The sequence below is a fragment of the Lissotriton vulgaris genome, chromosome 7 (genome assembly GCF_964263255.1).
Source record: "Lissotriton vulgaris chromosome 7, aLisVul1.2, whole genome shotgun sequence".
In the NCBI taxonomy this organism is placed as follows: Eukaryota; Metazoa; Chordata; class Amphibia; order Caudata; family Salamandridae; genus Lissotriton; species Lissotriton vulgaris.
In genome coordinates this window covers 1,312,388,489-1,312,410,846 of record NC_141695.1, presented here as the reverse complement: position 1 = coordinate 1,312,410,846, position 22,358 = coordinate 1,312,388,489, and the positions used below count along the sequence as shown (strand labels likewise).

The following is a 22,358-nucleotide window of genomic DNA, read 5'->3' as shown; positions in this document are numbered from 1 at the left end:
CGATCAAAATCTTGTGGGAGATGGTATCAAATGCTGCCGTGAGGTCCAATAAAATCAGGACAGCCTTATTACCTTCATCCTGCGAAAATTTAATGGAATCAGTGAGCTCCATGAGTGCAGTTTCGGTTGAATGTCTTGGGCGGAATCCTGATTGTTGTGGATGTAAGATGTCATGGGTATCTACAAAGTTCTTTAACTCTTGATACACTATCTGCTCTGTTATTTTACCTAAGACTGGAAGGAGTGATATTGGGCGGAGATTTGACAAGTCGGTGGTAGGTTTATTAGGCTTCTTCAACAGTGGCTTGACGATCGCATTTTTCCAGTCAAGGGGTACGATTCCTGAGCTCAATGAGGCATTGACGATGGTATTAATAATGGGTTTGACTATGTTGATTAACTGATGTAGTATCTGAGGAGGGCAGGAGTCGGAAGGTGCCCAGACTTACAGGCCATAATAACTTCTCTAGTTTGAAGGAGGGAGGCAGATTGAAAAGTGCGCAGAGCATGAGGTACATTGTTACCACTCTCCAGTTGAATGGTAGGATCACCCGGGGGAAGGCTAGGGTAGTCCTTTTGGATGAGCGCAATCTTCTCCTCAAAGAAGTCTGCAATTTGGTTGCAGAAGACTTCTGAGACTGGGATTGTCGGCTGGAGAACTTTAGGGTGTGTAAAAGATTTAACTATAGAGAAGACCGTTTTTTGCTTTTGTTGGGCATCATTAATGGCCTTAATATAGTATTCTCTTTTGGCCAGCTTAATATTGGCCAAATAGAGTTTACGTTGTTGGACATAGGCTAATTTGGCAGATGGATCATAAGACTTCCTCCATTTGCGTTCCATTTTCCTACATAGTAGGTGACTTTCTGTTAGCGCCTGCGAGAACCAGGGGGCATTTGGCTTTTGCTTTGTGCCTTTACGTTGGTGGGCTGTAGTCGGAGAGTGTTCTGTGATGACTTGGTGCACCCAGGAATCGAAATTTCTTGAGTCATTAGAGGCATCTCCTGACATACTTATCTATGCGACCGCTCACAGCAGGTATATACCTCTCCTTATACCTCCTCTGCTAGACCACTCAAATGGGGAGTACCACAGGGCTCATCCCTGAGCCCGCATGTGTTCAATGTTTACTTCACCCCCCTGGCTAAATTGATTGCGCAAACTGGAATTAAATCCACCTCTTATGCTGACGACATTCAGCTACTTTTTACCTTTGATGCACGGTCTGCCTCTGCCTTTGATCCGTTGAAATCCTGTTTCAGGGATATCTCCAGTTGGATGGACTCCAATTCCCTCCGACTCATTGCAGGAAAGACGGAGATCCTGTTTTTTAATTCACCATCCCCTCTGGATTCCAGTCTGTAGTGGCCTGAGGATCTGAGCCAAGCCCCCACGCCCAAAGACTGTGAGAAATGTGGGAGTGCGTTGGGATAATCACCTTAGTTTCAATGCCCAGGTTCAAACAGTAGCAGCATCCTGCTTTGCAAAGATCAAGACTATTAACCGGCTTATTAACTATCTGCCGGTGGACTGCCGTAAGACTGTGGTCCTAGCATTGATAACATCTCATCTCGACTACGCCAACGCACTTTTATCTTGGTATCACAGCAGGCCTATGTCATAAACTACAGACGGTCCAAAATGCTGCCGCCCGGCTGGTGGAGAGAATTCCTGCCAGACATCACATCTCCCCACACCTCCGTAAACTGCATTGCCTACCCATAGTCCAGAGATGTGTATTCAAGGCCATGACTTTGGCTTTACGTGCTTCTAAGGGCAATGGTTCGGCCCATTTGAAAAGCACTCTGTGGCCATATGCCAATACCAGGACATTGCGCTCTAACTCCCTACTTCTCCTAGCAACTCCCAGATTCAAACGAACTCATGCTGGAGGGAAAACATTCGAGGTTTGCGCCACTCAGTGTTGGAACAAGCTTCCGGTCGTCCTACGTGCCTGCCAAACAGAATCGGCATTCCGAAAGTATCTGAAGACTCACCTCTTTTCCATTTAATATTCTCTTCTGTTCCTACGCCCCCTGTTCCCAGATTTATCAGCGCCGGGACGCCCCGTTGGGGCAGCTGTGCGCTTTATAAAATACACAAAATAAAATAAGTAAATACTAGGCTGTTGCAGCTGGCTTGGGGGGTTTGCTTTTAACGTCTCTGCAACCTTCCTCCAATTTATATTACAGGTTAACTGTTGATAAGTATTAGGTGTTTTGGTGGGGCCTGGGAGATTGATATTAAAAGGAATAAAACTGTGGTATGTCCAGATTTGTGGGACTGGGTTAAGAGTAAAAAGTGCCTGAAAGTTAGAACAGACTCCGTCCAGTGAGTGCCCCGCATAGTGAGTGGGTGACTCCACCAATTGATGCAGGCCGAAGATATCCAGAGTCTGGTAGAAATTAATGGCTTGGGCGTCATTTCTAGACTCTAACTGTAGATTGAAATCCCCCATGAGTGTAAAATGTGGGTAGTGAACCAGGAGTTGTCCTAGACATTCTCCTATTGAGTCAAGAAATGGAGCGGCGTTACCTGGAGGGCGATAAACCAGACCCCCGGAAAAGGACGCAGAGGCATTAAGCAAGATGGAAAAGCCTATTCCTTCTGCTCCTTTCAGTGGGCCTAAGTTGAATGTATGGCATTTAAGGGTATTTCTACTGATTAGAGCAACCCCACCCCCTCTACCTAGTTGTCTGTCCTGTCTGAAGATGGTAAAGCCGGCAGGGATAGCAATAGCTAGATCAGGGTTACTTCTGTCATTAAGCCAGGTCTCCGTCACAAAAAGGAAGTCCAAATCGTGATCGAGGATCAAATCCCTGATATCCTGACTGTGGCAGCACAAGGACCGAGTATTAATCAAGCCACCCTTGAAATTACTGGTGCAAGGTCTCGTGGGGGCTGCAGTAGGCAGGGAATCCGGGAGCCATGGGGTAGACCAGTTACATGTGATACATGAGAAGGGACCCCATATCGACTCCATGGGAGGACAGTGTGAACATTTATTGATGTCCTTATATATTAGGAGATCTCGCCCTCTGTACACAAGAGTAGGTGAACTGTGAAACTTGGGAGGGGAGGTTGAAACGCCAAGAGAGGAATGAGATCGGTCAGAGCCTCCTGCGCCTGTCGAGCTTTCCTTTGGCGCACCTTTGGTGCGCCGCCGGCGCACCCGCAGCGCCCGCCCGCTGCGCCGTCGGGGAAGGTTTAACATTTATGTCTGAGTAAGACGGGAAAGAACAGGAGGCAGCCAGCAGCTAGAGCTCTACCCGGTTCGTACCCGCAAGATGGCGTCCGCCCCTCTCTCGCACCAGCCCTAAATTGGCTGTGCAGGGAGTAAGGGTCGGGAGCGAGGTGGATGAGGTAGGGATTGGGTAAAGTGCAATTTTAAACAATCTAAAAATGCATCGGCTATATCAGCACAGAAATGATTTAAAATATATAAAACAAAATCACTTCATTAAAAACGTGAGGCGCCGTAAGATGAATTCAACACAATGAGCAAGCTGTAATTTAAAAGTTAAAACAGCCCCCGGCTTCCGTCTCAGGCGTAGATTAATTTACTAGTCTGCAGCTTTGTGTGCCAGCGAGTCTTAAGTAATCTACGGGGGCGGGAGGCGTCCAGCAGCTAGAGCGCTACCCGGTTCGTACCTGCAAGATGGCGTCCACCCCTCTCTCGCACCAGCCCTAAATCGGCTGTGCAGGGAGTAGGGGTCGGGAGCGAGGTGGATGTGGTAGGGATGAGGTAGGGATTGGGTAAAGTGCAATTTTAAGCAATCTAAAAATGCATCGGCTATATCAGCACAGAAATGATTTAAAATATATAAAACAAAATCACTTCATTAAAAACGTGAGGCGCCGTAAGATGAATTCAACACAATGAGCAAGCTGTAATTTAAAAGCTAAAACAGCCCCCGGCTTCCGCCTCAGGGGTAGATTAACTTACTAGTATATGAGGGGATAGACTGTGGGACTGAAAGGACAGATCTCAAGAATTTGTTTTCTGTAATCTGTAAACAATGCAGGGAACCATGTCCCCATATTGAACTACCGTAAGTAGCCACTGCGAGACATTTTGCTTTGTAGATTTTCATTAATGCAACTATTGGCCTAGCCCCCAATCTTTTCGAGAAGCCCTGGAGAGCAGAGGTGGTTCTTGCCAGGGAAATGTTTCTGTTTTTTAGCTGCGGACCCCAGTTCCCTCTCTCATCAAAAAAAATCCGCAGATAGGGAAATGTAGGTACTCTACAAAGTTCCTCTTTTCCGCAGGTAAAAGTTTTAGAGTACTTCTTCCTAGAGCACCTTCCCATTATCATTATCTGGGACTTCTTAGCATTTATTTTAAGGTCCAGGGAACCCATAAAATTCTCAAAAACATCCAGGAGGCATTGTAATCCAACCCCAGTCCACGAGAGAAGGACAGCGTCATCCGCGTATAGGAGAACTGGAATATCGAGTTCTCCTATACGCGGGATGTCAAGGGTGGCCTTCTTTAGTGCAGGTTCCAGATCATTTATATATATTGTGAATAAAAGGGGAGCCAGGATGCACCCTTGCCTGACCCCCCTTTCTGAGTTAAAATGGCTAGAACAGCGGCCCTCCGAAGTGACCCTGATGGAGGCTAGTAACCCAGAATGTAAGTCCGCCAGAAGGTTAACCAAAGCCCTGTCAAGACCCATGTTAAGTAAAATATTCCACAGCTTTGAACGGTTTACAAGGTCAAAAGCTGATCAGAGGTCCATGAACCCCAGGTACATGGACCCCTCCTTGGCCTTGGTATATTTATCTAGTAGCAGGTGCAAATTAAGACATTGGTCTATTATGCTCTAAACCCATATTGCACATTTGATAGAACCCCTCTATCGTTCACCCATTCATTCAATTTAAACAAAATTACCCGTCCCAGAATTTTGACTGAGGAGTCAATTAAGGAAATGGGTCTGTAACAGGAGGGGTCCTGCCTATTTCCCTTCTTGTAGACAGGGATGATGATCGATTTTTTCCATGAGGCCGGTATATTATCATGGGTTAGAACATTAAAAACATTACACAAGATCTTTTCCCAGAATTTTGGTGCGCATTTGAAAACATCTGCAGGGACCCCATCCGGGCCTGGTGCCTTGTTTTTTAGGGTCAAATCAATCACTCTTTCCACTTCTGAGACCTCGAAGGTTACAGTGGAACCCTCGGTGCTGAAAGGGGTGTCCTCGGTTTGCGTTTCATTACTAGGGTCAGAATATATTTTACCAAAGTGTTTTATCCAACCCTCATCTGGAATGTTAGCCTCAAGTGGGGAGTTCTCCTCACCCGAGAATAACGGCTGGTTTACAATTTTCCATAATAATCCACTATTTTTTAGGGTATCCGGGTCAAGTAATTGGGCCCATGCGTCATCTCTCAGCTCTTTTTTCCTCTCTAGGATAGCTTTTTTGTACGCAGTTCTTAAACTAGCTATTTGGGCTCGATCTTTTGGAGTGGTTTTCAAGGCCCTAAGTAGTTCACCATGTGCCTTGGAGCATGTTTTATTGAACCATCTCTTGCCATACTGCGTCTTCTGTCTTGGGCCAACAAGTAAACTTTGGTTAATTTCTCTACAGATTTTATCAAAGGCAAAAACCACATTTTGTGCGTAAGTGAGTAGAATGACTGCATAAGTGAATAGTATGTGTGCTGGTGTGTAATGTTGATGTAGGTGTATAAGTATATTTAATAGTATTCTATTGATCTTTGTTAGCATGTATGAGTGAATCTATAGGTAAGTGTTTAGATGTGTGTGTAGATGTTGGAATCACTGAGTGGGTTTTTAGAAACTGGTATTGGTGTGTCAATGATTTCAAATATGGTACTCCAGATTTTATAATGAGTGTTGAAAGGTTATACTAGTGTATGCTGAGATGTATCAGATTGTCATGTGGATGATGTCATCAGTAATGTCATCAGTGATGTCATTCGAGATGTCATCAGTGATGTCACTGACCATGTCTCGAATGATGTAATATGTGACATCATCAGCAGTGGATTGCGGGCGCGTGAGCTATACTTAGTACAACTAACTATAACAAAGGAATTTCAATGGTTTTGTACAGGTGAAATGTCCAGATAACTATAACACCCCTAAAACCTATGTTTTTTTCAGTGAATTTCTAAGGTTTTTTAAATGCTAATTCCTAACTATAACATGTCTGAAACCTATGGTTTTTGAAGTAAATTTCAAAGGTTTTTTAAATGCTAATTCCTAACTATAACATGTCTGAAACCTATGTTTTTTAAGTGAATTTCAAAGGTTTTTAAATGCTAATTCCTAACTATAACATGTCTGAAACCTATGGTTTTTTCAGTGAATTGAAGGTTTTGTAAATGACAATTTTTAAATGCATTAATTTTTATATTTATTTTTTTGATACTGATTTACTAAATTTTTTTAAACTATTTATTTTTAGATATTTTATTTTTTAAATTACATTATAATTACATTATACATTACGTTACAAAATATACTTTCTCAGAATGAATTACTTTAGTTTAAATACTTTGCAAATACGCAATAGACTTTTAGGTACAGTAGTTACAGTTGTTGCAATGGGCAACACAATTTCAAACATTATGCCACTTTGAGCTCAATGTGAATTTCTAGGTAAATGCAATTAGTTACTTTATGGATTACTTTTCTAACCACAGGACTGGATCCTAGATTCAGTCCTTGGACATCTCTTGTAAACAGTTGAGTAAAAGCGTTTTGGTTACAGTAGTGATTTTTAAGGAATATTATTGTATTTTAAAAGTTGACACAAACTTTTTCACATAGAATCACCAATGTTATCCTAAGGGAGGAAATTCACTTAGCAGGTAAGTAGTGTTATAGTTACTTTTTCTTACTCAGTGGTGGATCCTGGATCCAGCACTGGTGCATCTCCTGTAAACAGTTGAAATAATGCGTTTAAGTCATACAGGCGATTTTTAAGGAATTTTTATTTACTTTGTGAAAATAGACACTTCGAAACTTTTCTGGTGAAAACCGGACAATGGATTTCTATGGAAGGAAATACAAGTTACTGGTAAGTATGGTTAGAATTACTTTTCAGGGTCAGTGCTGGGCTAAAAGATGGAGCACTGGGTTCTCTCCTGATAACAGGTGAGTAAATCGGAATTCGTTGTTCGGATGATTTCAGGTGAATATTTTAAAGTTCCAAAACTCCACACTTAGAAGAATTTCCAAATGAAACCAATCAATGTTAGCCTATGGAAGGAAATTCAAGTTACTGGTAAGTATGGTTAGAATTACTTTTGAGGATCAGTACTGGGCTCAAAGATGCAGCACTGAGGTCTCTCCTGATAACAGGTGAGTAAATCGGAATTTGTAGTACATCCAGTAAGCGCCACAGAGCTGTGCAGCAGAGAGATGTATAAAGGGGCACGGCCTGCACCACCTCTCTGCAATGCAGCACAGTGGCACTACTTGGCCCCCATGGTCCCTCAGGTTTGAAGTTGAATGTTTTTCCCCAAAACGCGCCCTGTCACCGTTCTAAGTTGAGAGATTAAGTCCCCTTCAATCCTAAGGATCCCTAGGGTCAAACTAGCCCACTAGGTACCTCCAGTAAGCACCACAGAGCTGCGTTGCAGAGGTGTAAAAAGGGGCATGGCCGCTGAACACCTGTCTGCAAAGCAGCTCCCTGGGGCATATTGGAGATACCTGTTGGGCTGTTTGGCCCTCAGGGGCCTTCAGTATTGAAAGAGAATTAATTCCCCAAGTTAAAAAACGCACCACGAGGCGCATTTGCACACTGATGAAGAAAGGGGGCGTGGCCTGATGTGACATGTCTGCAAACACGCCCTGTGGCACGTTTTAAGTTAGAGAACTAATTCCTCATCAATCCTGTGGGTCTCTGGGGGCCAACTAGCCCACCAGATACCTCCAGTATGTGCCAGGGGGCTGCATTGAAGAGAGGTCTTCAGAGGCCACACCCCTTTTTACATCACTCTGCAATGCAGCTCCGTGGAGCTTACTGAAGGTACCTGGTGGGCTAGTTGGCCCCCAGGGACCCTCAGGATTGACAAGGAAATCCCAACTTAAACCACGCCACAGGGTGTTTTTGCACTCATATGAACTCAGGCCCCGCCCCCTCCCTTCACCTCTGTGCAAACGCACCCGTGGCCCGTTTTAAGTTGGGGGATTAACTCCCCTTGAATACTGAGGGTCCCTGGAGTGCAACTAGCCCACCAGCTACCTCCAGTAAGCGCCACAGAGCTGCATTGCAGAGAGGTGTAAAAAGGGGCGTGCCCTCAGAACACTTCTCTGCAACGCAGTCCCCTGGCGCATACTGGAGGCTCCTAGTGGGCTAGTTGGCCTCCAGGGACCGCAAGTATTCAAGGGGAATTCTCTCCCCCTCTGCAAACGCGCCAGGGGGCGCGTTTGCAAAGTGATGCTGGTAGGGGGCGTGGCCTCCGGCACAATGGCGGTCTTTTTCTTTTTTTTTGTTTTAAGAAGGGCCCCACTTCTTTTCCTAATATTTTGGCCCTGGGGACCCCATCCCCTAGGGCCTGATACTGTTTTTTTTTTATTTATTTCTCTTTGGAGGGGGCCGCATGGTCCCCCTCCCAAGGCCATAATTGGCCCCGGTGACCCCATCCCCCGGGGCCTTGCCTTTTTTAAAATGTATTTTAATTTTAGGAGAGGGGCTGCTTTGCCTCTCTCTTTAGGCCATTTATGGCCACAGGGACCCCATCACCAGGGACCGGCCTTTTTAATAAAATATATGTATATATATTTTTCATATTTGAGGAGGGGGGCCGCGTGGCCCCCCCTCCCGGGCCACATCGGCTGACCCTCTCTGTTGGGGACCATGGGGGGTCCCAATCCCCCCACGGTCCTGACGGCTCCTGCCTCCTGCATGAGCCGGCATTGCTTTTCCACATGGAGAGCTAAGAAGATGCAGCTCCCCATGTGAAAAAGCAATCGTCTTTGGTATTTGGAAGAGAGAGCTTCCAAATACCAAAGCAGTTTGCTACGGCAAGGTGGGAGCCGCGAGGCTCCCGCCCTGCCATAGCAAACTACAGTGTCCCGGGGGTGGGCACCACGGGACACTGCAGGAGCCGGCCCTGGGGGGTGGCGGTCCCCAGGGCCATCAAGGGCTCCAGGAGGGGGGCTCCCTCCCACCATCTCTAAAGCCCTGGGGTGAGGGCCCCGGGGCTCGGGGTCCGTCATGGCCCCCCCTATTTTAAATATTAGAGCCCCGGGGAGGTGGTGGTCCCTGGGGCATGTGGGGGGCTTGAGCCCCCCCACAGGTTATTTTTTTTTATTTACAGTATGAAGCCCTGGGGGGTGCCGGTCCCCGGGGCTTGGGGCGGCATTTAGGGGGGCCTTTGAGCCCCCCACCCATTGTGTATTTTAAAAGCCCCAGGGGGTGGTGGTCCCCGGGGCTGGGGGGGCTATGAGCCCCCCCACATTTTCTCTTGAAGCCCCGGGGGTGGCGGTCCCCGGGGCTGGGGGGTACCTTTGGGAACTCCCATCCAATTCTTTTATTGCCCCGGGATTTTGCCCCCCTGGGGCTAATTACCACTGAAGCGCAGGAGCCCGCACTTCAATTTTTTTTGTTTTGGCCGTAATTTGCACTGGGTGCTCAAATCTCGCGGATTAAAAAAAAAAATCTTTTTTTTGCCCTTGGAGACCTCCTGAGCAGGCCTAGGGAGTCAGGGTGCTTCTATCCTGCCCCCTTGTGCGTTTTGCGACATTTTTTCTTTAGTTTCTTGTGCCTCAGTTCTACCAAGGCACAAGATGGCTGTCAACACTTCCTGATTTGGAGTGTTGACAGCCAATTAAAATACAGCTTGTGCACGGCAGGGTGCGCGTAGGCTATGCTTAGGGTACATGGATAGGTACGCGGATCCACCGCGCCTATAGATATATAAATGACTTTAACTGTCATTTTCTCAGGAACTACTGAACGGATTTACACCAAATGGCACAAGTCTGAACCAAGGACTACCTCTTTGCCAAATTTGGTGTAATTCCGTTCAGCAGTTCGGGCTGTAGCTGCGGCTAAAGGTCCTATGGGAAATTCCATGGGGAAAATGCATTTTGGGACCCCACTTTTTTCTCCGCCCCCGCTTGATGTATCATCGTGAAACTTTCAGGATAGGAGCGGACCGGAGCTGGCCAAAAGTTTGGAAAACTCCGCGAAGATTCGTCAATCGGCGCTAAAGTTATACCAAATAAAATGTTGCGGATATCCTATAGATAATAGGTCCTAACTATGACTACCTACTGGCGACCGCCAGTAGGTAATATATATATTACCTACTGGCGATAGCCAGTAGGTATATATAGTTAGGATTTTTTCTCTATGGGATTTTTGAAAATTCTATGTCTAATAACTTTGGCGTTTGTGGACGGAATTGGCTGAAATTTTCAGGAAAATGGCACATTTTGTTTTTGAGCAGCCCCTGAAAATTTGGGGGGGGTTCGTCAAGGGGGGGCCGAGAAAAAAGGGGGGTCCCAAAACGCGTTTTTCCCATGTTAATTTCCATAGGGCGGTTGGCCTCACTTTTAGCTCGAACGGCTGAATGGATTTGCACGAAACTTGGCAAAATTGTAGGGACTGTTAGCCCGATGTGCCTTTGCTAGGTCTCAATATATGTGCTCCAGTGGATTTTGAGAAATTAACGTTCAAAACAAGATATATATCTGTAACAGCGCTCCGGGCAGCGCTCCGGTTCGCGTACTTTTCGCGTAACGGAGCTTTGCGAAGCGAAGCTGATTGGCTCTCCGGTGTCTGTCAACATTCTAAACAGTCCGGAGCGGCCGCCATCTTGTCTCTCGGTAGGATCGAGAGACAAGAGGAGGCCAAAACAAAGGGGGAAATGAAGGAAAGGGGGCAAGGTAGACCCCTTCTGACCCCCTAGGATTGATGAGGGGGATATTATAGAGCCACGCGGGGCAAAAAAAAAAAAAAATGCGATATTTTCGCCGTAGAGACGCGTTTTGGTACGCGAACCGGGCAGCTAACCGGGCAGCTAACCGGCAGCGTAACGGGAGTCTGAGGAGTAGCTGATTGGCTGTCAACATTGTAAACAGTCCGGAGCGGCTGCCATCTTGTCTCTCTGTAGGATCGAGAGACAAGAGGTGGTGAAAAACTAAGGGGGAAATGAAGGAAAGGGGGCAAGGTAGACCCCTCCTGACCCCCTAGGATTGATAAGGGGGATATTAAAGTGCCCCGCGGGGCAAAAAAAAAAAAAATGCGATTTTTCGCCGTAGAGGCCCGTCCCGGTACGCGAACCGGGCAGCTAACTGGGCAGCTAACCAGCAGCGTAACGGGAGTCTGAGGAGAAGCTGATTGGCTGTTAACATTCTAAACAGTCCGGAGCGGCCGCCATCTTGTCTCTCGGTGGGATTGAGAGACAAGAGGTGGAAAAAAAAAAGGTGTAAATGAAGGAAAGGGGTAAGGTAGACCCCTCCTGAACCCCTTGGATTGATGAGGAGGCTATTAAAGTTCCCCACGGGGCAAAATAAACGGGCAGCTAACCGGCAGCGTAACGGGAGTCTGACATATTGTGTTTTTGGAGCGTTTGTTTGCATACCGGGTAGCGTTCCGGTAAGCGTAACAAGGGGAAAATCAAGAGAAACAGTAAAATAAAATTTAAAGGAGTAGATTTCCACCAAACTTGGCAAAATTGTAGGGACTGTTTGTTTGATGTGCCTTTGCAAGGCCTCAAGATATGTGCACGTGTGGATCTTGTCTAATTAAGGTTAAAAAAATATATATATATCTGTAAGCGTGCTCCGGCGCGCTTACGTTACGGGTTTTGTTTGCGCTGCAGAGACGATACGTCACGGTTATGCAATGCGTCATGAGGCGTCTCACGGGCTATGTGATACGCTACGTAATAAAGAATATATTTTACAGCTATAGATATTAGCTTTTAAAAAACCAATGAAATTCACTGAAAAAACCATAGGTTATAGACCATATATAGTTAGGAATTTGCATTTACAAAACCTTGAAAATTCACTGAAAAAACCATAGGTTATAGACCATATATAGTTAGGGATTAGCATTTACAAAACCTTATTTTACTTGCACAAAACCATTGAAATTCCATATATAGTTAGTTGCACTAACTATATATCGCGCACCCGCAATCCACTGCTAATGATGTCACATATTACATCATTCATGACATGGTCAGTGACATCACTGATGACATCACTGATGACATCTCAAATGACATCACCGATGACATCACTGATGACATCTCAAATGACATCACTGATCACATCACTGATGATATCATTTATGTGATAATACAATGAACATCTTCAGACTCTAATATAACCTTAGATACAATCAGTATACACAGACACTCACAGACTGTCACTTATCCATGGAGTTACTCACACACCTAGTCAGTTATGCAAACAATCAATCACACCTCCATTTCCTCAACTATACAGTTATACACACCTTACTTATTCAAACATATACTAACACATATTTACTGTCTTATACAATCCCTGATACAAGTTCACAATGATCCATACAGCCACTCACACATTCACTGGCTCTTATGCACAGTTATTTATATATGTCAACTCTCACATGGACTGTGTTTTACATATGTACTTACTTTGACATGTAGCACTGAGATATCCATTCACTAACCAATACACTCATGCACACAGTCAACTGTCCATACAGCTGTTTCCACATGCACTTTTGAACCCATACATTTAGTGAATCAACTGCTCACACATCTATGCACAGAGTCATACACCTCCCAGCCACCCACACACATACTCAGTCTCCCATACAAATACTTGGGCAACCATTCAATAACCCATATAGTTACACATATAGCTACTGATTTAAACATGCAGCAGTTTTCAGAACAACATATATAATGATGCACAAATTAAGACAGTTTAGTCACTAACCCATGCACTCAGTGAGACACATTTAATCATTCTCTCATACAGTCAGTCATGCACCTACTAAATCCTTCATCCAGACACTTATACATCCACTCATTTTTCAATATGTAAGACATATTTTAACTTTACAGAAACATACAGTCACTGGGTGTTGTCATCAGTGATGTCATCAGTGATGTCATTTGAGATGTCATCAGTGATGTCATCAGTGACGTCATTTGAGATGTCATCAGTGATGTCATCAGTGATGTCACTGACCATGTCATGAATGATGTAATATGTGACATCATTAGCAGTGGATTGCGGGTGCGCGATATATAGTTAGTGCAACTAACTATATATGGAATTTCAATGGTTTTGTGCAAGTAAAATAAGGTTTTGTAAATGCTAATCCCTAACTATATATGGTCTATAACCTATGGTTTTTTCAGTGAATTATATATATAAATATGTCAGGGAACAGTCGCCTCCACCATGAAGACAACGAGGAACTCAGCGGGCAGTGGAAGGTGATTGTGACCAGAGGTTCGTAAGGCATGACGCGTTTCGGGATTCGTCCCTCTTCAGATGCCTGTGCTCCCCTCCTGACTCCTTGCTGCAGTCCCTTTTGAATGTTGAATGCATCCTACTCATTGGGGGAAAGATGATGGACTGCAAGTACCAGCATCCCTAGTGGTGGGATGTTTGAACAGGCTGCCAGGATTCGGAAAAGTTCCTCTTGGGGCTGTAACACTTCACCCCCACTGCCCAACGCCTTCTGCAGCCTCCGTTGCGGGCAAATACGGTAAGTCCGTGGCAATACTCCGGGCTACACCGCGAAGTTGCGGTCCCAACAGGGCCCAGTATACGCCCTCCCGTGGCTTGCAGCACTCCAAGCACACCATCGCTACCACAATATAAATATAAATATGTATATAATCTAATGTTGCTCTGTCTAGGGAGTGGTTTAGAAAAACTGAGTTTAAAGCTCACTGAGGCTCTTATAAAATTTAGTGATAAACCATCCTTGCCTGACGCAGAAACCTCTACCCTGGTAATCTGTACCAATAACCATGCCGTTGGGCAATGGAAGGTATTTGAAAATATTTCTTAGGTATTATAGTTACATTTGATCTAACATTACTATACAGTTGTCAGTAATATGCTTTGAATGTCTCTGTTATTTACCTATTAGTCCTAGACAATTTAATAGAGCTGCAGATGTAACCAGTGCAGATACATTTCTTTTCTATAGTGTTGGACTGAAAATGCGTCTAGCTGACTCCTTCTAGCATTGTGCAAGGTAAGTTAGCATTTGCGGCACCATTTTTTATTTAGCCGCCATTTTGTACCATGATCGAAATGAAGCTTCTGTCTCTTACAGTCTGCCTCAACAGAAAGCAGCCTCGACTGTTTCTCTTTATTATTCAAGGTTGAGCGTGGCTGCACTAATGAATAGATCATTCTGTAACTGCATGCCTTTCCCAGTAGGTAGGCCTGCATCCACTGTCAGGGAGACGGTTACTGGCAGAGTATCCTTGAAACTAAGATAGCATGTACCTGGTCTTAGGATGGCAGCTCGTCGTCTGTACCACCTTTATCCATCAGCTCTCAGACTGGAAAATTCCAGTCTGGGCGGGTCTTTGGGGGTGCTGGAAATGTATATCTTGTATTTCCACATTGGTGGGGGTCAGTCCCTCTGCAGCAATCCAAGGAGGGTGGTCAGACTGGACTCTGCTCGAGCGTATACTAATACATTATTTTGGTTTGTATTCTCCACTATCTGACCAAATCTTCATTTGTATGGAAGGCTGAGAGGTGGTCGCGAGTGACCTGGGTAGCCCTAATCAGGTCACTTCCTTCAATAGTCATTAATGCTAGAATTCTGCTGACAATTTGACTATTCTCATGTGCTTTAGTTTTATATGCTTGGTAATTGTTTCTTGGTTTTTCGTTTTGTGAACAGTTAAGCTTTGGAAATTTACAAACGTTCTAGAGTTAGTTCTGGCTGAAAGTCTATTATCTGTAAAGTATGTATGCACTTTATGTGAGCTTCATTTTATTTTATTTGTTTTTCTTGATTTAACCTCTTCTTGTGCTTCTTATTCGAGTACATAGTGAAGATCGCTTGCAATACTGCCATAAAAGCAATTAATATCAAAGGTCTTTTGATATTAATTAACATATTTGTATGTGTTTTACTCTGTGCATATTTCAAAAAGTTATAAACTTGGATAAAGGACCTATTAAGCATTCATCAACTCAGATCATTGCATTGTATGGTATAGATTATTTTCAAAGCTATATCTCATGATCTCTTATCTCTAGATCTCTTACATCAGTTTCCAACACTGTGTGTTTGACCAAAATGTCTAATATGTGAAAATATTCATTATCAGAGTCTGATTTTGAACTCCCACAAGAGTGGCATTAGCATATTTGTGATGTGGTAATATCACTTCAGTAAAAAATAAAATATATGTCAAACCATTTAACATGATTTTGGCGTTTTATGCACAAGAGTAAGAATATATTTTAACCCATTAATGTTGATATTGTAGAGGCCTATATAACAACGATTATCTAAATTCACAATCACAATTCTGTTTTAAACTTATTTTTACAGGTAACAAAAGATTAGATAAAATGTGGTGAGGTGGGATTTCTGAATGGCAATCGCTTTCTTCCCTGTAGGGCAAAAACAAATGGTTTGAACCAACCCTTTTTTCTGACCCTTGCTTTTGGCTGCCCGGCGATCCATTGGAGGTTAAATAGCTCTTTTGGTTAAAAGGAGGGGTGAGTAGTTAGTGATCTTAATATGGAGGAGGTCTATATGCCTCACTCCTTGATGGTAGATGGGGCATCACAGCCATCCCAAAAAGGCCATCTAAACAACCCTGCGCACACCACCCACATTTAAACCAGAAAGAGGATGGTCTACATTTGATTGGTCAGAATACTCAAAGTCCCAAATAAATTATATCAATTTGTTATAGGGAGCTCCTTGTAAATCAGGGTCCACCTAACCATTTGCCTGCGGGCAATCACAGGTGGGTGATGAAGCTGGCGGAAATTTCCCATGAGCGGGAGTCCAAGCCTGCCACTGGGTGGTAACTGTAATGGGGCAGTAGTTTTCGACCACTGATTGACCCCCCTAAACAGGACTCAATCCTATAGCCATCAAAGCCCAACATTTCAGTGTTTTGTCTAGTGTAAAAACGTTATTTTCAAAGTAAGAGAAACACCACAACAATTCACAGCACTCACAATACACAAACTTGATTGTCCTGTGTTCATCCTTTGCTTTTTTGGGAAGTTTCAGTGCTTCCAAGCTGTCATGAATAATGCTTATGAAAATATAATTTATAAATCTTTCAAAGACTGTTGTGGAGTGAGCACTCAAATAAAGTCCCAAATGTAAAACTTGTTAACTCTCTTCCACTATATCTACTACCTCTCTTATTTCTATGGGTCCTTGTAAAGTCTAACTGTTGTTCTCGTTTACTTAATACCAGGAATGCAGAATGGCCGCTGATGGGAAACCCTCTGAGATTATTAGAAGGTTACGCCGAAAGCTCACAGAAATCTTGCAGAGTGACACTGACACTGTGCTCGATGAACTAGACAGCCTGCTAATCATTACACAGGAAGAGTATTTCAGGCTGAGTGAGTTACCCGATCCAGAGAAAAGAGTGCGAGCAGTGCTGAATACCATTCTGCAGAAAGGTGAAGCAGCATGCCAGACATTTTTGGAGTGTTTAAAAAACTTGCAGAGTTCATTTCCAACCCTGGTTCATCTATTAGGAGATTCTGAAGACGGTAAGTGTTCTAGAGAGTTTTGCCTTTTGTACGTGGGTAGAACATGAAAGGAAAACCATTTATAAAGTGGTATTTGGTCTTTCATTTGGAACATCAAATGTGTTGAAAGTAAATATTTTATATTCTTATCTCCACTTCTACATAACTTGTTGATGTATGCATTGTCAAGGTACAAGACTTTGTAGTTAAGAATAGTATTTAACTATGTATACTAAAGTTCTGAATATTGTGGTGGTTGATACCCCGTCGTCAATATTTTAACAGGACAATATTTAAAACTCAATATTGTGGTGGCATAATCATGGAAGACAGTTTTTATTTGAACCTTTCTTAATTACTCTGAGTTGAAAGTTTTCAGCTCTTAGGTGAGTGTGGCCTTCCCACTATATGCCTAGAGGAAAGTTGGATCCCCAAAATAATAGTTCTATATAATTATTGTAATTTTTTTAAAATAAAAATGTATTAATCAAAACTAGCCAACAAAAGAGAACCACGTTCTACTAGGCTTTGGAAAAATATAATTATTGAAAATGGTCTACTTGGCGCAAATTATTTATCTCTATCATTGTGTGTGTGTGTGCGTGTGTGTGTGTGTGTGTGTAAGAAAGATTTTGTTTCTCAAAACACCAGTTTATTACCGCAAATGGATATTGGTGTTTATGGCCAGCTTCACTCAGGAGTGAGCAGGCAAAATGAGGTCACAGACCATCATGGAGTGCCAAATCCTTCTACTCCTACTAGAACTTTCATAGAAGTGGGATGATACCTACCAGAGCATGTAACAGAACTCTATATTGTACTTGGCAAGATGCGTGCAGTGAGAAGTAGCTGACAAATTTTGTATGTTCAACCCTTTGGCCACGTTGATGAAACTCCAAGTAAGATTTTAGCAATGATTAGTCAGGAGGTAGGACAGGAGGCATCTAGATCAAAAGGGAGTGGGGTTGGGGGTATTGGTGACAGAAAAATACCTCTCCCTAGGGATATACAGAAAAAAATCAACCTGGACCGATGCACACCAATTGACAACAAAATGCGAGGAGCGTACTTTATCTAAAAAAAAACGGAAGGCTGCTACACTGGCCCACTGTTTTCCAATTATTATTCTGGGGTGACCATTCCCCCCACGATCGAACTTCCAGATCAGTACGGAGGACAACAGGTTGCAATACTGGTCCAGTCCTTTTCAATTATATGTTTGGGGTGACCGGTCCCTTCTGAGCGAACCTCCAGACTAAGATGGAGGCCTTTGTAAATCAAATCAAATCAAAGATAGCTTTATTCGATTTTTTACACAAGAAAATAATAAAAGCACAATTTAATACAACATAAAAGTTAAATTCAGAACACAGGTATAAAAAGTAAAAAAGATGTTTTACAAGAGTGTTTAAGATAATCGAAAGGTAACTTATCAGAAATAAATCAGTTCATGGACGCTCTACACCTTACTGCGTATTTCAGAAACCTGGCAGCTGCAGTAATCGTGAGTTCATCCTCAAGCATGCATAGTTTAAGTAAAGCTGGCCTACATTGTCTTAGACCCCATAACTTCAGGAGTGGGAGTAGATGTTTCTTTCTTCCCCAGTCATAAAATTTACAAAACAAGACAACGTGTATGTTGGACTGCTTAGAAACATTGTCACAAGGGCAGGCCGCCAGGTCGGCAGACCAGTCATTTATAGTGGGGAATGTTAACAAACGATATAAGCAGTCCGTCCTCATCCTTGTTAGCAGCAATCTCGTATAGGCCGGAAGGGTCGGAGAGAGATAAAGGGGAATGCCTGCGTCATGCAGCAAGAGGTAATGATGGACAATCGTTGGTTTATATCCTTCAAGGTAGGAGCGCCTATCCTCAAGCAGGCCTAGACAACGGGCATTAAGATCCTTTTTCGGGATTGATAAACATGAAGTAGGATTATCATACAATTCAGCTAGTCCCAGTGAAGATAAGAATTTCTTGATATAAAAAAGCCAGGGTATTTTCCTTGAGTCTGTTAGAGCCATACAGTCCTTAATCACATCTCGATTGAGAGCTGTCTTTTCCGAGGACCATATTTTATGCCATAACAGAATTGGTGTGGTCTTGATTATGTCTGAAATGTGTACCCGGGCAAGCTCATTATAGCAGACTGTGGTAGAGATGGAACGTGGGACAGCCAACAGATATCTCAAAAATGTGTTCTCACTGGTTTGTATCTCGCGGCAGTCCGCCATGCCCCAGATTCCAGCACCATATATTGCTGTAGAGACGCATTTGGCTGCATAGATGTTCAGCAAAATCCCAACCGGTTTCCCACCTAGTTTTTTTGCAAACTTCTTTAGGGCTCCGATTTGTCTAATGAAAGCCAAATTGCGTGTATGAATGGCTGCGTTCCATGTCCCTTTGTTGTTAAAGTGTACACCCAGATAGCTAAAGGTTTTCGTTAGACTTATCTTTGTTGAGTTTAAGAAAGTGTTACATGAAATGTTCTTTTTGTTACTGCAGCACATGGTAAAAGTTTTACTCACGTTGATCTTAAGGCCTCTCGAGCCCATGAATATGGAAAAGGCTGACAGCGCTTTTTGTAAGCCTAGCTGTGTCCTGGACATAATGACAGCGTCGTCCGCGTATAAAAGGATTGGGACTGCATGGCCATTTATTTTAGGATAGTCAACGTCCAATTTGGCCAGACAGTCTGCAACACTGTTTATATAAAGATTAAAAAGAAAAGGGGCAAGGATGCAGCCCTGCCTGACCCCCTTTCTTATAGGAAATTTATGTGTACAGGTTCCATCCTTTCCATAATGGACCTTGGCCCCAGCTCCTCGGTACAGTTCCTTTATAAAAGCAAGTATATTTGGATCAACTCCCAGGTCTGTGAGGGTAGACCAAAGTATGCTATGATTAAGACAGTCAAAAGCAGAGCTTAAGTCTACAAAAGTCATGTATAAATTGCTCTTCTTAGCCATTAGATATTTATCTGTAATCAGGGCTAAGTTAAGTTAAGACATTGCTACACTGTCCCAAGGCCGGAAACAAAACCATATTGAAATTTAGAGAGAACGTCATTGTCCTGGGCCCACGCTTGTAGTTGATTTAACAAGACTCTCCCGGCCACCTTCATCATAGAGTCCAGTAAAGAAATCGGTCTATAGCATTTTGGGTCCATTCTTTCTCCTTTTTTAAAAATAAGTATTATTATTGCTTCTTGCCATGTTGCAGGGAAACCTTCGAGAGCATAAGAATTAAGTACATTTGTGATGATTGGCGCCCAGAGATGAATATTATCTTTGAATACATCAATGGGAATTCCGTCCGGACCTGGTGCTTTAGCATTAGAGCTTTCAAGTATAGCCAATTCCACCTCTGAGTAATTAAAGTGGGTGAGAAGCGGAAATGACTCTTTCTGGCTTCTGTGCGAGTCATTTCCCTCCGCTGGCAGTATTTCGAGGTTGGGTGGTTCAATCTGCTCATCTAATTTATACAAATCTGTAAAATAGTTTATCCAGACTTCCTCGGTGATGGCGATTTCTATGAGGTCAGACGTCCTATCCTTAAAGAAGGGGGAGTTTACCTCCCTCCAAAAGGCCGTGTTGTCCCTTAGGGTGCTTGCTTTTATTAATGCCTCCCAGGCGGCATCTTTCAGTTCCCTTTTCCTATTTTTGATTGCCTGTCTGTAAGCAGCACGTGCAGATCTTATTTCAAATAAGTTTTTAGGAGATTTTTTAAGTACGGCCTTTAGAATGTTATGTGTTTTTGAACATTCATAATTAAACCAGCCTGGACTCTTGGCCGCAGTACTTTCTTTATGTTTTCTGGTTAGATTTTTCCTAATTTGTATTGCGATTTTTTCAAAGGCAGATTTAATTGCTCGTGGATTAGGGGGGTGTTCAAGGCAAGTCTGAAAGAGGTCAGGGTCAGACGTTATCAGTTTTTCCAGGAACTTGATCGTATCAACTTTAGACCATTTTATGGTGTAACCATTTCTAGATGATAGAAATATAGAATGTGAGTAAAGATTTTCTATTATGCCCCCAGATTTAATCCTACTAGAGGGAGTGTATATTTTGGCGCTAATCGGATAATGGTCACTCATAACTAAGTCTTCTCTCCTAGCTTCTAGGGCATCGCCATGGTAACTATTGGACATCAAAATGAAGTCTATTGTCGTGAGTGACCCCCTTCCATGAAATGTAGGTAAAAAATCAGTCATGGGCACAGTTAGATCGTTGAAGAAGCCCAAATCCCATTCATGTAGTAAGTTGTTTAGTTGGTTCCCAACAGTTGTATGCTCGAAGTGGGTAATATAGTCGCCATTTGGGGCTCTTAAATCACAGACCCTTGTTCCGCTATGTGGACATAAATGACAATTAAAGTCTCCTAGAATTACAATGCGACTATCGGATCTGCTAGCAGGTTTTAGGTGACTTGAATGGTTGATAAGCCTGGCAATTTGTTTCTCGATGTTCATTAAAGATCGTTCAATTGGGAGTAATTGGGTCTTTATTAGATTCTTAATGGTGGCTAGCAGTTGCGCATTTAAATCAGAGTTGTTTTTATGGCTAGCAACAAGCCCCCTCTCATCAGCATCCGAAAATGCAGCTGCTGCAGGGAGGTCATCTGTATCTACAGGTGAGGAGTTTAATGAATTATTTCTTGGAGATACACGGGGAGATTTTCTGGGTCTTTTATGCTTTGGAGGGCAGTGTTGTTTATATTTATCTATTGGCCTAGCGCCGTTTTGTTTAGGGATTGCTCCCTCCCTTGTCCCCTTATCCGTTATAATCGGAAGATCTACTAATGTTTGCGGGACCGATTGGGTGGGGCTTATCACCATGATCGGTGTTTTCTCCAGGTCTTCCATGGTATCTTCTCCCAAAGAGAGACATGTGGCAGATAGGTCAACACTCCTTGGGATGGTGTGTATGTCAGCACAGGCTTCATGCAATAATGGGGCATTTGTACCCGTCTGAATTGGTGTTGTGGCTAGGGCCAAAAGGCCCATTGAAGACCTTCGTGCCGCAGCAAGGTCCTGCGAGACACGTCTTTCTAGCAGTACAATCCCCTGGTTGATTGCTTTGTTAGCTTTGGTAATAAATTGATGAATTGGGCCAGTAATCTGGCCCAACCCCTGAGCCGTCTTGCTCCTGCTTCCCTTTGTGGACATGATTTCGCTATAGAATCACGTTAGAAGCGCAAATAAAACTTATCTGATGGAAAGCTACTAGAATACAAAGGGATGCCAGGAAGTTAATGTAAGGGAGTAGGCCCAGTCCAGTCTTGCTCAGTCTTGAACGGGCTTAAACGGGCCCGCCCTTTGCCCGGGCGACGACCCGCGCGCGTCCCGCGATGCGCGTTGAAGGGCTTGTTTAAATGCAATTTTGGAGAGTAGAGGCGGGCTCTGGGAGGGGGCGCGGCTCACGCGGGAAGAGGACCCAGCTGCCAATGGTGAATGCTGGTCCTCGCAGTCCCGGGGCCGCGCCTCTCACCTCCTCTGCGGCCACGCAGGTGGTCTTCTCCTCGGGGATAATTCACGGGCAGAAAAGAACAGCAAAGCTACTCCTGTAGCAGCGGACAAGGTTGCAGGACAAAGACCTCTAGGCGAGCGGCACCCGCATAGCGGGGGCCGCGAGACGTAAAATAGAGTCAGCTGGA

The 22,358-nt window shown here is 43.8% G+C and overlaps 1 protein-coding gene across 1 annotated transcript in view; it reads left to right on the top strand.

Annotated features, from left to right (window-relative positions):
• LOC147703577 (uncharacterized) overlaps nucleotides 1-22,358 on the top strand; it is a 328,904-nt gene that overhangs the window by 32,119 nt on the left and 274,427 nt on the right. The window contains exon 2 of the mRNA XM_086929517.1: nucleotides 16,420-16,723. Within this exon, the coding sequence (XP_086785643.1) occupies nucleotides 16,429-16,723 (295 nt within the window). The 5' untranslated portion in view covers nucleotides 16,420-16,428. The remainder of the gene's footprint in view (nucleotides 1-16,419; nucleotides 16,724-22,358) is intronic.